The sequence below is a fragment of the Salvelinus sp. IW2-2015 genome, linkage group LG8, assembly GCF_002910315.2.
Source record: "Salvelinus sp. IW2-2015 linkage group LG8, ASM291031v2, whole genome shotgun sequence".
Taxonomy (NCBI): domain Eukaryota; kingdom Metazoa; phylum Chordata; class Actinopteri; order Salmoniformes; family Salmonidae; genus Salvelinus; species Salvelinus sp. IW2-2015.
In genome coordinates, this window is record NC_036848.1 from 46,882,587 (window position 1) to 46,895,593 (window position 13,007).

At 46.7% G+C, this 13,007-nt stretch overlaps 1 protein-coding gene across 1 annotated transcript in view; it reads left to right on the forward strand.

Annotated features, from left to right (window-relative positions):
- The window catches only part of LOC111968262 (protein kinase C epsilon type-like), a 169,329-nt gene that overhangs the window by 65,184 nt on the left and 91,138 nt on the right, over positions 1-13,007 (forward strand). The window contains 1 exon segment of the mRNA XM_070444969.1: positions 12,793-12,961. Coding sequence (XP_070301070.1) covers positions 12,793-12,961 — 169 coding nt within the window.

Genomic DNA, 13,007 nt, shown 5'->3' on the forward strand with positions numbered 1-13,007 from the left:
TCTCTGATCTTGTCGATCCGATAACTCTCATACCCCATCTCAAGTCGCGAGTCTTAAGTCCCCTACTCACTCTGGATAAAGGTGTTCTGATTACATCCATCCCTATCCCCACGGAAGTCATCCACTCCAACTCTGGATAAGGTCTGATTCATTCCATTCCCTATCCCATGCGAAGTCATCCACTCCCTCTGGATAAGGTCTGATTCATCCATCCCTACCCACCAAAGTCATCCACTCCTCTGGATAAGTCCTGATTTCATCGCACCCTACCCACTAAGTCATCCACTCCTCTGGATAAGGTCTGATTCATCCATCTCCTACCCACTAATCATCCACTCCCTCTGGATAAGCTGATTTCATCCATCCCTACCCACTAAGTCATCCACTCCTCTGGATAAGGTCTGATTTCATCCATCCCTACCCACTAAGTCATCTCACTCCTCTGATAAGGTCTGATTCATCCATCCCTACTCACAAAGTCATCCACTCCTCTGATAAGGTCTGATTTCATCCATCCCTACCCACTAAGTCATCACTCCTCTGGATAAGGTCTGATTTCATCATCCCTACCCACTAAGTCATCCACTAAGTCAGGGGGGGCAACTCCAGTCCAGAGTGTAGTTACCTTCCCTTCATCCCTAGCAAACACTGCTGATAGAACTAATTACATTCTAAACTGAAGAAATCATGATTAGTTGATTATTGGAATCAGGCGTGGTAGCTGGGGCTGAGGCCAAAGTGTGACACCATAACAGCCCCCCCCCCCCCCCATCCCATGCAATACAAGTATACCACAAAGAATTCCACTAAATCATCCCCTCCACAGCCTCCCTGATCATCCTTCTGTCTGGCCAAAGCTACAGAGGGACAACTGTCACAGCATAGACTGAGCGGCGAATGTTCAGGTCCACAAACAGACAAATACACAAACACACACACAGGCGCAAACACACACATGACTCGTGACCACACACACTCACACACACACAGCCTGACACAACACCCACGGTGATCGTCACACACACTACACAACGCACGCGCACACACACACACACACACAACACAACACACACCACAACACACTCACACACACACACACACACACACACACACACACACACACACACACACACTACACACCGGCACACTACACACCGGCATGCGCGCACATGCTCACACACACGCACATGCTGATACAGGCACACACGCATGCACACCTACACATAGGCGCACACATTCACACCGTGGGGGTGAGAATGAGAGCAGGGGCGTGTGGCGCAGTATGTCTGAGGGTTGGTTTCTCATCTCTGGAGTTGAATCATCATGCCTGCAGAGTGAGGAAGGGCCTAGCAAGAGACACTGTGGAGGGGAATGGTGTTGAACACTTACAGTATATATACAAAAGTATGTGGATCCTTCAAATTAGTGGATTAGTCTATTTCAGCCACACCCGTTGCTGACAGGTGTATAACATTGAGCACACAGCCATGCAATCTCCATGGACAAACATTGGCAGTAGAATGGCCTTAATGAAGAGCTCAGTGACTTTTAACTTGGCTACCTTTCCAACAAGTCAGTTGGTCATATTTCTGCCCTGCTAGAGCTGCCCCGGTCAACTGTAAGCGCTGTTATTGTAAAGTGGAAATGTCTAGGGACAACAATGGCTCAGCCTTGAAGTGGTAGGCCACACAAGCTCACAGAACTGGACTGCTGAAGCACGTAGCGCGTAAAAAATCATCTGTCCTCAGTTGCAACACTCACTACCGAGATCCAAACTGCCTCTGGGAGCAATGTCAGCACAATAACTATTCGTCGAGAGCTTCATGAAATGGGTTTCCATGGCTGAGCAGCCACACACAAGACTAAGATCACCATGCGCAATGCCAAGCGTTGGCTGGAGTGGTGTAAAACTCGCCGCCATTGGACTCTGGAGCAATTTATTTWWATTTTATTTTATTTKACCTTTATTTAACCAGGTAGGCTAGTTGAGAACAAGTTCTCATTTGCAACTGCGACCTGGCCAAGATAAAGCAAAGCAGTTCGACACATACAACACAGAGTTACACATGGAATAAACAAACATACAYTCAATAATACAGTAGAAAAATCTATATACAGCATGTGCAAATGAGGTAGGATAAGAGAGGTAAGGCAATAAATAGGCCATGGTGGCAAAGTAATTACAATGTAGCAATTAAACACTGGAATGGTAGCATGTGCAGTAGATGAATGTGCAAGTAGAGATACTGGGGTGCAAAGGAGCAAGATAAATAAATACAGTATGGAGATGAGGTAGATTGGATGGGCTATTTACAGATGAGCTATGTACAGGTGCAGTGATCTGTGAGCTGCTCTGACAGCTGGTGCTTAAAGCTAGGAGGGAGGTAAGAGTCTCCAGCTTCAGAGATTTTTGCAGTTCGTTCCAGTCATTGGCAGCAGAGAACTGGAAGGAGAGGCGGCCAAAGGAAGAATTGCCTTTGGGGGTGACCAGTGAGATATACCTGCTGGAGCGCATGCTACGAGTGGGTGCTGCTATGGTGACCAGTGAGCTGAGATAATGCGGGGCTTTACCTAGCAGAGAATTGTAGATGACCTGGAGCCAGTGGGTTTGGCGACGAGTATGAAGCGAGGGCCAGCCAACGAGATCATACGGGTCGCAGTGGTGGGTAGTATATGGGGCTTTGGTGACAAAACGGATGGCACTGTGATAGACTGCATCCAATTTGTTGAGTAGAGTGTTGGAGGCTATTTTGTAAATGACATCGCCGAAGCAATGGAAATGCGTTCTCTGGAGTGATGAATCATGCTTCACCATCTGGCAGTCTGATGGATGAATCTTAGTTTGACGGATGCCAGGAGACGGATACCTGCACCAATGCATAGTGCCAACTGTAAAGTTTGGTGGAGGAGGAATAATGGTCTGGGACTGTTTTTCATGGTTTGGGCTGGGCCCCTTAGTTCCATTGAAGGGAAATCTTAACTCTACAGCATACAATGACATTGTAGACAATTTTGTGCTTCCAACTTTGTGGCAACAGTTTTGGGAGAGGCCCTTTCTTGTTTCAGTATGACAATGCCCCCATGCACAAAGCGAGGTCCATACAGAAATGGTTGAGATCGGTGTGTAAGAACTTGACTGGCCTGCACAGAGCCCTGACCTCAAACCCATCGAACACCTTTGGGATGAATTGGAACGCCGACTGCGAGTCAGGCCTAAGCAGCCCAACATCAGTGCCCGACCTCATTAATGCTCTTGTGGCTGAATGGAAGCAAGTCCCTGCAACAATGTTCCAACATCCAGTGGAAAGCCTTCCCAGAAGAGTGGAGGCTGTTATAGCAGCAGGGTGGACCAACTCCATGTTAAGGCCCATAATTTTGGAACGAGATGTTCGACGAGCAGATGTCTACATACTGTTGGTCATGTAGTGTACATGAATAACAATAATATTATTATTATTATCATTCTATTGTGTTTTTTTCAGTAAATTTGTCTTGTATCTCAACAAACCACAGCACAGCATCGCCACATAAGTACATAAGTACATAAACCACAAGCAATATCTACAGCAGGTAACACGTTGATACAGTTCACAGTTTGTAAATTCAAATTGACTTATACTAGTGCGGACGAATGATTTCTGGGCTCTGGCGGTTTTGTACAGAAGGTCTCTGTATGGACAGGTTGATGGTAGGAGCTGGTACTCTTGGTTCAGTGGGTGTGTCAGGTCGGTGGAAATTCTCACTCCTGCCTGCACCACTCTCTCCAAGAACAGATTTTCCATGCTCTTGAGATTAACTCCATTGATTTTACTGTGTGTGTGTGTGTGTGTGTGCGTGCGTGCGTGTGTGCGTGTGCCTGTGTGTGTGTGTGCCTGTGTGTGTGTGTGCCTGTGTGTGCGTGTGAGCGTGCCTGTGTGTGTGTGTGAGCATGCCCCTGTGTGTGCACATCCCTGTGTGTGTAAACGTACACTACCGTTCAAAAGTTTGGGGTCACTTAGAAATGTCCTTGTTTTTGAGAGAAATATAAAAAAACACTCCTGTTTTCCAATGGCACGTTGTGTTAGCCAATGGCACGCTGTGTTAGCCAATGGCACGTTGTGTTAGCCAATGGCACGCTGTGTTAGCCAATGGCACGTTGTGTTAGCCAATGGCACGTTGTGTTAGCCAATGGCACGCTGTGTTAGCTAATAAGATTTTCAGTTTCTTGGCAATTTCTCACATGGAATAGCCTTCATTTCTCAGAACAAGAATAGACTGACGAGTTTCAGAAGAAAGTTATTTGTTTCTATTTTTACCCTGTAATCGAACGCACAAATGCTGATGCTCCAGATACTCAACTTGTCTAAAGAAGGACAGTTTTATTGCTTCTTTAATCACATTAATAACATATTTGCAAAAGGGTTTTCTAATGATCAATTAGCCTTTTAAAATGATAAACTTGGATTAGCTAACACAACGTGCCATTGGAACACAGGAGTGATGGTTGCTGATAATAGGCCTCTGTACGCCTATGTAGATATTCCATAAAAAATCTGCCGTTTCCAGCTACAATAGTCATTTACAACATTAACAATGTCTACACTGTATTTCTGATCAATTTGATGTTATTTTAATGGACAAAAAAGGCTTTTCTTTCAAAAACAAGGACATTTCTAAGTGACCCCAAACTTTTGAACGGTGGTGTAAAGCTGCTCTGTTTTCTGTTCCTACTCTCACGTTCTTTCCTTTTCTCCTCTACTTCTCTGCTAGAGGTTGGTTGTATCTCAATTCAATTTCAATTTAAGGGGCTTTATTGGCATGGGAAAAATGTTTACATTGGCAAAGCAAGTGAAATAGATAATACAATAAACAAAAGTGAAATTAACAATACAAAATTAACAGTTAACATTACACTAACAAAAGTTCTAAAAGAATAAAGACATTTCAAATGTCATATTATTTCTCTATACAATGTTGTAATGACAGTTAAAGTGCAAATAGTTAAAGTACAAAAGGGAAAATAAATACAAATAAATATAGGTTTGTTCTTCACTGGTTGCCCTTTTCTAGTGGCAACAGGTCACACATATTGCTGCTGTGAATGCACACTGTGGTATTTCACCCAATAGATATGGGAGTTTATCAAAATTGGATTTGTTTTAGAATTCTTTGTGGGTCTGTGTAATCTGAGGGAAATATGTGTCTCTAATATGGTCATACATTTGGCAGGAGGTTCTAGGTGTAAGTGGCGAGCCTCAGTTCCCCACCGTCATTTGTGGGCAGGTCCTCGTTCTCTCCTCTCTCTATCTTCTCTCGATTCTTCTATCTCTCTGCTCTCTTTCTCTCTGTTCGTCGTCTGTCGTTTGTTCTCTCTTTCTTCTCTGTTTCTTGTTCGGTCGTTTCTCGGTGATTTTCGTGTCATTTCTTTTGTTCTTCTCTCTTCCTGTCTTTCTCCTCTTCGTATCTTCTGTCCTCATCTTCCTCTCTCCTGCGGTCTCCGCGTCTCCCCCCGTTACGCCCTCCACCCCTCGGCGGTGCCCCTCTCTTCTGCTGTGTGCTCCCTCCTTCATTCCTTTCCTCATATCGGGTTCTCGTCGCTCTTACATCGTTCCTCTCATCTCAATCAGCGCTCTCTTCCACCATCCTCTCCACGGTTTCTCGGCCGTCTCGGCTTCCCTTCTCTTTCTTCCGTTCCTCTCCTATCCCTGTCTCTCTCTACCCCTTCCTTTCGCTTCCTCTTCTTCTGTCTTGTTATTTTGAGTGTGGTGAGGGTTGTAATTTGTGAGTGATGGAGTGAGGTTGTTGGTGTGTGTTATTGTTTTATTATGTCTTTTATGTTGTGGTCTATAGTTTGTTTGGTGGACTTTTGTATGATATGCTGGGGAACAGCTTGGTTAGGTGTGGCGCTTAGGCGTTACCGTAACAGTACAGCACCGCAGACATACGAGGACAGCGGACAACGACAGTCTGAGATGTCTAGTACATGCATCAAGGACGGATGGCACGCACACAGACGGACGGAGAGCAGACAGCACAGATGTCATACAGACACGACTGAGGGAGCAGTATCGGGCCTAGTTCAGAACTTGCACGGCATAGACAGTACAGGAGGCCAGGCAGTTGCTCAGCATGGCATTGCCAGGCAAGGGCACGCGCCAGACCAGATCTATTGAAGACAGATCAGTAATTTCAGCATACAGACAGTTATCACAGCAACATGTTAGTCAGAACAGACCCATGTACTCGCACAGACAGACAGACATCGACAGCACAGTCACAGGAGCAGACAGCACAATAGACAGAGCAGTACAGCACAGCCTAACGCACAGACTCAGAAAGACATGGATACATGACAGACAGGGATATGCCACTTAGGTTGATCTTGCGCAAGTTCTCACACACAGTGGTCAATATATGATACAACACCCTGGACACTGATGGGGAGAGAGAGTATTTTTTTTCAACAAGGCGGACATGATTTCATTGTGGCGCAAGCTGTTGCTCCCAGTTACAGGTAAATATTACACACAGCCTCAGTTGACCCCAGAAACCAAATGTGCCAGTCAGTGTTTGTGTGCAGGGGGCATGCAGACCTGGGGCTCTTACTCAGCTCAGTATATACAAACAGCACTGTGCCGACATCTCACCTTTAGGTTTGTGGTTGTCTCGACAGTGAATCTTCTCAGTATCAGCAGACTAGATCTCTCCACGTCTCTTCACGTCCAGTTTCTATTACTCTGGTCTATGAGCTGATCTACCACTAGACCTTTAGGTACTCTGAAAGAACCGGGTGGCAGGGGGTTGTCCACCTACAGTACGCATCATGTGGCAGGGGCGCTGTGACCGTACCTAGATCCATAGTCGTGGAAGGGGCTGTCACCTACAGATCCATGTGGCATCCGGGGCTGTGACTCACTCCATAGACCATGTTGGCTATGGGGGTGCTGTGGACCTATCGTTATGACCCTATTGCGTCGGTCAGGCGGTGATCAAGTCCTTACCCAACCATCGTGGGGCCTTAGGGGCTGTCACCTACTCAGTACACATGTGGCAGTGGGCTGTGACCTTACCAGATCCATGGTGGCAGGGGGCTTGCTCACACGGGTAACCAACCATGTTGGGCAAGGGGGCTGTGACCTACCCACGACCGATGGCGGGGGCCTGTGGATTCCTTACCCCCTCAAGTCGATAAAATCCAAATACCGCGTTGTCTTTTGGAGTATAGACCCTATCTTGTTTTCTTAGTGTGTCCATACGTATTTGACACCTATACGACAGTATAACAGTAGTACAGATATAATTACAACAAGTGACAGAGTGTAATCTAACCTAAGCAATCCACAACAGGGAGTGTGGTGTGTGAGTTGTGTGTGTGTGTGTGTGTGTGTGTGTGGGTGGTGTGTGTGTGTGGTGTGGTGTGTTGTGTGTGTGTGTGTGTTGTGTGTGTGTGTTGTTGTGTGTTGTGTGCGTGTGCGTGTGTCCATGTACAGTATGTGCTGTGTGCATACAGTAAATGTGTGAAGCTGTGTTAAGTAGAGAGAGAGAGAGAAGAAGGAGAGAGAGAGAGAGAGAGAGAGAGAGGAGAAGAGAGAGAGAGAGAGAAGAGAAGAGAGAGAGGAGAGGTGCAGCTCTCTCCTGTGCAGCTCTCTGAGTGACCTTGTCTGCTGCCTGGTGAGTAGGGCTGACAGGTCTCCAATATGGTTGCTTGTGTCAGCAGCCTACACCTGTCAATCCATTGATCCAGACCTCAGCAGCTACAGTACACTACATACACATCACACGGGACACTGGGAGAGAGCTCAATCACCAGCATGTCATATCTCTGCATTCTTCTTAAGTTAGAGGTTGAATCAGTCACTGGTTAGCTAGGTAGCATATAGGCTATCCTATCGGACGAGACAAATGTTTGATTACAAGTTTTCTGTGTGTGTGTTGTGTGTGTGTGTGTGTGTGTTGTGTGTGTGTGGTGTGTGTGGTGTGTGTGTGTGTGTGTGTGGTGTTGGTGTGTGTGTGTGTGTGTGTGTGTGTGTGTGTGTGTGTGTGTGTGTGTGTGTGTGTGTGTGTTGTGTGTGTTGTGTGTGTGTGTTGTGGGTGGTGTCGTTGTGTGTTGTTGTGTGTGTGTGTGTGTGTGCGCGCGCGCGTGTGAGACAAGCCTGTTAATCACCTCTCCAGCGTCTGCATAGCGTTGAGGGAATTATCTGTGTTTATTCACCTCTGCGGAAGTACCACCATCTAGAGGTAGTCATGTGTAATTATAAACTGGGTGCTTCGATCCCTGAATGCTGATTGGCTGACAGCCGTGATATATCATGGGTATGACAAAACTGTTATTTTATTGCTCTAATTACGTTGGTAACCAATTTATAATAGCAATAAGGCACCTCGGGGGTTGTGATATATTGTCAATATACACTATACAGTGCATTCGGAAAGTATTCAGACCCCTTGACTTTAGGTTACAGCCTTATTCTAAAATTGATTAAATAGTTTTTCCCTCACCAGTCTGCACACAATACCCCATAATGACAAAGCAAAACCAGGATTTTTTAAATGTTTGCTAATTTATAAAATATAGAAAACTGAAATATCACATTTACATAAGTATTCAGATACACAGCCTTGAGTCTTCTTTGGTATGACGCTACAAGCTTGCCGAACCTGTATTTGGGGAGTTTCTCCCATTCTTCTCTGCAGATCCTCTCAAGCTCTGTCAGGTTGGATGGGGAGCATCGCTGCACAACTATTTTTAGGTCTCTCCAGAGATGTTTGATCGGGTTCAAGTCCGGGCTCTGGCTGGGCCACTCAAGGACATTCAGGGACTTGTCCTGAAGCCAATCCTGCGTTGTCTTGACTGTGTGCTTTGGGTCGTTGTCCTGTTGGAAGGTGAACCTTCACCCCAGTCTGAGGTCCTGAGTGCTCTGGAGCAGGTTTTCATCAAGGATCTTTCTGTACTTTGCTACGTTCATCTTTCCCTCGATTCTGACTAGTCTCACAGTCACTGCCGCTGAAAAACATCCCCACCGTATGATGCTTCCACCACCATGCTTCATCGTAGGGATGGTGCCAGGTTTCCTCCAGAGGTGATACTTGGCATTCAGGTCAAAGAGGTGGATCTTGGTTTCATCAGACCAGAGAGTATTGTTTCTCATGGTCTGAGAGTCTTTAGGTGCCTTTTGGCAAACTCCAAGCGGGCTGTCATGTGCCTTTTATTAAGGAGTGCTTCCGTCTGGCCACTCTACCATAAAGGCCTGATTAATGGAGTGCTGCAGAGATGATTGTCCTTCTGGAAGCTTCTCCCATCTCCACAGAGGAACTCTAGTGCTCTGTCAGAGTGAACATCGGGTTCTTGGTCACCTCCCTGACCAAGGCCCTTACTCCCGATTGCTCAGTTTGGTCGTGCGGCCAGCTGTAGGAAGAGTCTTGGTGGTTCCAAACTTCTTCCATTTAAGAATGATGGAGGCCACTGTGTTCTTGGGGACCTTCAATGCTGCAGAAATGTTTTGGTACCCTTTCCCAGATCTGTGCCCTGACACAATCCTGTCTCGGAGCTCTACGGACAATTCCTTCGACCTCATAGCTTGGTTTTTGCTCTGACAACTGTCAACTGGCACTGTCAACTGTGGGACCTTATATAGACAGGTGTGTGCTTTTCCAAATCATGTCCAATCATTTACCACAGGTGGACTCCAATCAGGTTGTAGAAACATCTCAAGGAGGATCAATGGAAACAGGATGCACCTGAACTCAATTTCGAGTCTCATAGCGAAGAGTCTGAATACTTATGTAAATAAGGTATTTCTGTTATATTTAATACATTTGCAAAAATGTCTAAAAACCTGTTTTTACTTCATCATTATGCGGTATAGTGTGTAGATTGGTGAGAAATGTTTTTTTAATCCATTTTAGAATAAGGCTGTAACGTAACAAAATGTGGAAAAAGTCAAAGGGTCTGAATACTTTCCAAATGCACTATATGTACAAGAGTATGTGGACACCCCTTTAAATTAGTGGATTAGGCTATTTCAGCCACACCGTTGATGACAGGTGTATAAAATCGAGCACACYGCCATGCAAACTCCATAGACAAACATTGGCAGTAGAATAGCCTTACTGAAGAGCTCAGTGACTTTCAACGTGGCACCGTCATAGTGCCACCTTACCAACAAGTCAGTTCGTAAAATGTCTGCCCTGCTCGAGCTGCCCCGGTCAACTGTAAGTGCTGTTATTGTGAAGTGGAAACGTCTAGGGGCAACAACTGCTCGGCCACGAAGTATTAGGCCACACAAGCTAACAGAACGGGACCGCTGACTGCTGAAGCACGTAGTATGTAAAAATTGTTGCAAAACTGCCTCTGGAAGCAACGTCACCACAATAACTTTTTGTCGGGAGCTTCATGAATTGGGTTTCCATGGCCGAGCAGCCGAACACAAGCCTAAGATCACCATGCACAATGCCAAGCGTCGGCTGGAGTGGTGTAAAGCTCACTGGAGTGATGAATCACGCTTCACCATCTGGCAGTCCGACGAATGAATCTAGGTTTGACGGATGCCAGGAGAACGCTACCTGCACCAATGCATAGTGGCAACTGTAAAGTTTGGTGGAGGAGGAATAATGGTCTGGGACTGTTTTTTATGGTTCTGGCTAGGCCCCTTAGTTCCAGTGAAGGGAAATCTTAACTCTACAGCATACAATGACATTGTAGACAATTTTGTGCTTCCAACTTTGTGGCAACAGTTTGGGAGAGGCCCTTTCCTGTTTCAGCATGACAATGCCCCTGTGTACAAAGCGAGGTTCATACAAAAATGGTTTGTCGAGATCGGTGTGTAAGAACTTGACTGGCCTGCACAGAGCCCTGACCTCAAACCCATCGAACACCTTTGGGATGAATTGAATCGCTGACTGCGAGCCAGGCCTAGTCGCCCAACATCAGTGCCCGACCTGCTCTTGTGGCTGAATGGAAGCAAGTCCCCTCAACAATGTTCCAACATCTAGTGGAAAGCCTTCCCAGAAGAGTGGAGGCTGTTATAGCAGCAAAGGGGGGACCAACTCCATATTCAAGCCCATGATTTTGGAATTAGTGTAACGGCTGTCCTCGCTGACAGAAGGAGAGGACCAAAACGCAGAGTGGTTAGTGTTCATTATTTAATGAAAGTCAACAAAACACTTCAAAATACAAAACAACCAAGACAAAACCGAAACAGTCCTGTGTGGCACAAACACTGACACAGGAACAAACACCCACAAACACACACGTGAAACCCCGGCTGCCTAAGTATGATTCTCAATCAGGGACAACGATTGACAGCTGCCTCTGATTGAGAATCATACCAGGCCGAACGCACAAAACCCCAACATAGAAAACAACACATAGACAACCCACCCAACTCACGCCCTGACCATACTAAATAAATACAAAACAAGAGAAAACAGGTCAGGAACGTGACAATTAGATGTTCGACAAGCAGGTATCCACCCACTTTTGGTCATGTAGTGTACCACGGCTAAGGGCTGTGTCCAGGCACACTCTTAGGCGTCGTGCCTAAGAACGTGGTATATTGGCCATATACCACACCCCCTCGGGCCTTGTTGCTTAAATGACACCCCTGCAGCACTGGACATTCCCTCCCAGCTTTAAGGTGTTTGGAGTAGCACTAGACTGTTCCATTCCCTCCCAGCTAGGGTGTTTGGAGTAGCACTAGACTGTTCCATTCCCTCCCAGCTGTATGGGGGTTGGAGTAGCACTAGACTGTTCATTCCCTCCCAGCTTTAAGGTGTTTGGAGTAGCACTAGACTGTTCCATTCCCTCCCAGCTTTAAGGTGTTTGGAGTAGCACTAGACTGTTCCATTCCTCCGCTAGGGTGTTTGGAGTAGCACTAGACTGTTCCATTCCCTCCCAGCTGTATGGGGGTTGGAGTAGCACTAGACTGTTCCATTCCCTCCCAGCTGTATGGGGGTTGGAGTAGCACTAGACGTTTCCATTCCCTCCCAGCTGTATGGGGGTTGGAGTAGCACTAGACTGTTCCATTCCTCCCAGCTGTATGGGGTTGGAGTAGCACTAGACTGTTCCATTCCCTCCCAGCTGTATGGGGGTTGGAGTAGCACTAGACTGTTCCATTCCCTCCCAGCTGTATGGGGGTTGGAGTAGCACTAGACTGTTCCATCCCTCCCAGCTAGGGGTTGGAGTAGCACTAGACTGTTCCTTCCCTCCCAGCTGTATGGGGGTTGGAGTAGCACTAGACTGTTCCATTCCCTCCCAGCTGTATGGGGGTTGGAGTAGCACTAGACTGTTCCATTCCCTCCCAGCTGTATGGGGGTTGGAGTAGCACTAGCTGTTCCATTCCTCCCAGCTGTATGGGGGTTGGAGTAGCACTAGACTGTTCCATTCCCTCCCAGCTGTATGGGGGTTGGAGTAGCACTAGACTGTTCCATTCCCTCCCAGCTGTATGGGGGTTGGAGTAGCACTAGATGTTCCATTCCCCCCAGCTGTATGGGGGTTGGAGTAGCACTAGACTGTTTCCATTCCCTCCCAGCTGTATGGGGGTTGGAGTAGCACTGATACTGTTCATTCCTCCCACTGTCTGGGGGTTTGGAGTAGCACTAGACTGTTCCATTCCCTCCCAGCTGTATGGGGGTTGGAGTAGCACTGTGGAGAATCATACTACTGGCAGACTCTTCACCAATGTGAAATAATTCATCAGCCTCCTTCTTGTGGCATTCTGTTGTGTACCAGTTGATACATTAAAGAGGAAGTCATGTGTTTCCCATGTTACAATCTTATGATTCCTTGGTTTTGCTAATAATGTGTTTCTCCAGCTCCAGGCTCCAGTGAGAATGCAGAGGAGCGTGTGTTTCGGGAGCGCATGCGGCCAAGGAAGAGGCAGGGTGCCGTACGAAGGAGGGTCCATCAGGTCAACGGACACAAGTTCATGGCCACATACCTACGACAGCCTACCTACTGCTCCCACTGCAGAGATTTTATATGGTGAGAGACACACACACACCTACCTATGTTAGCCTGTAGATACTTT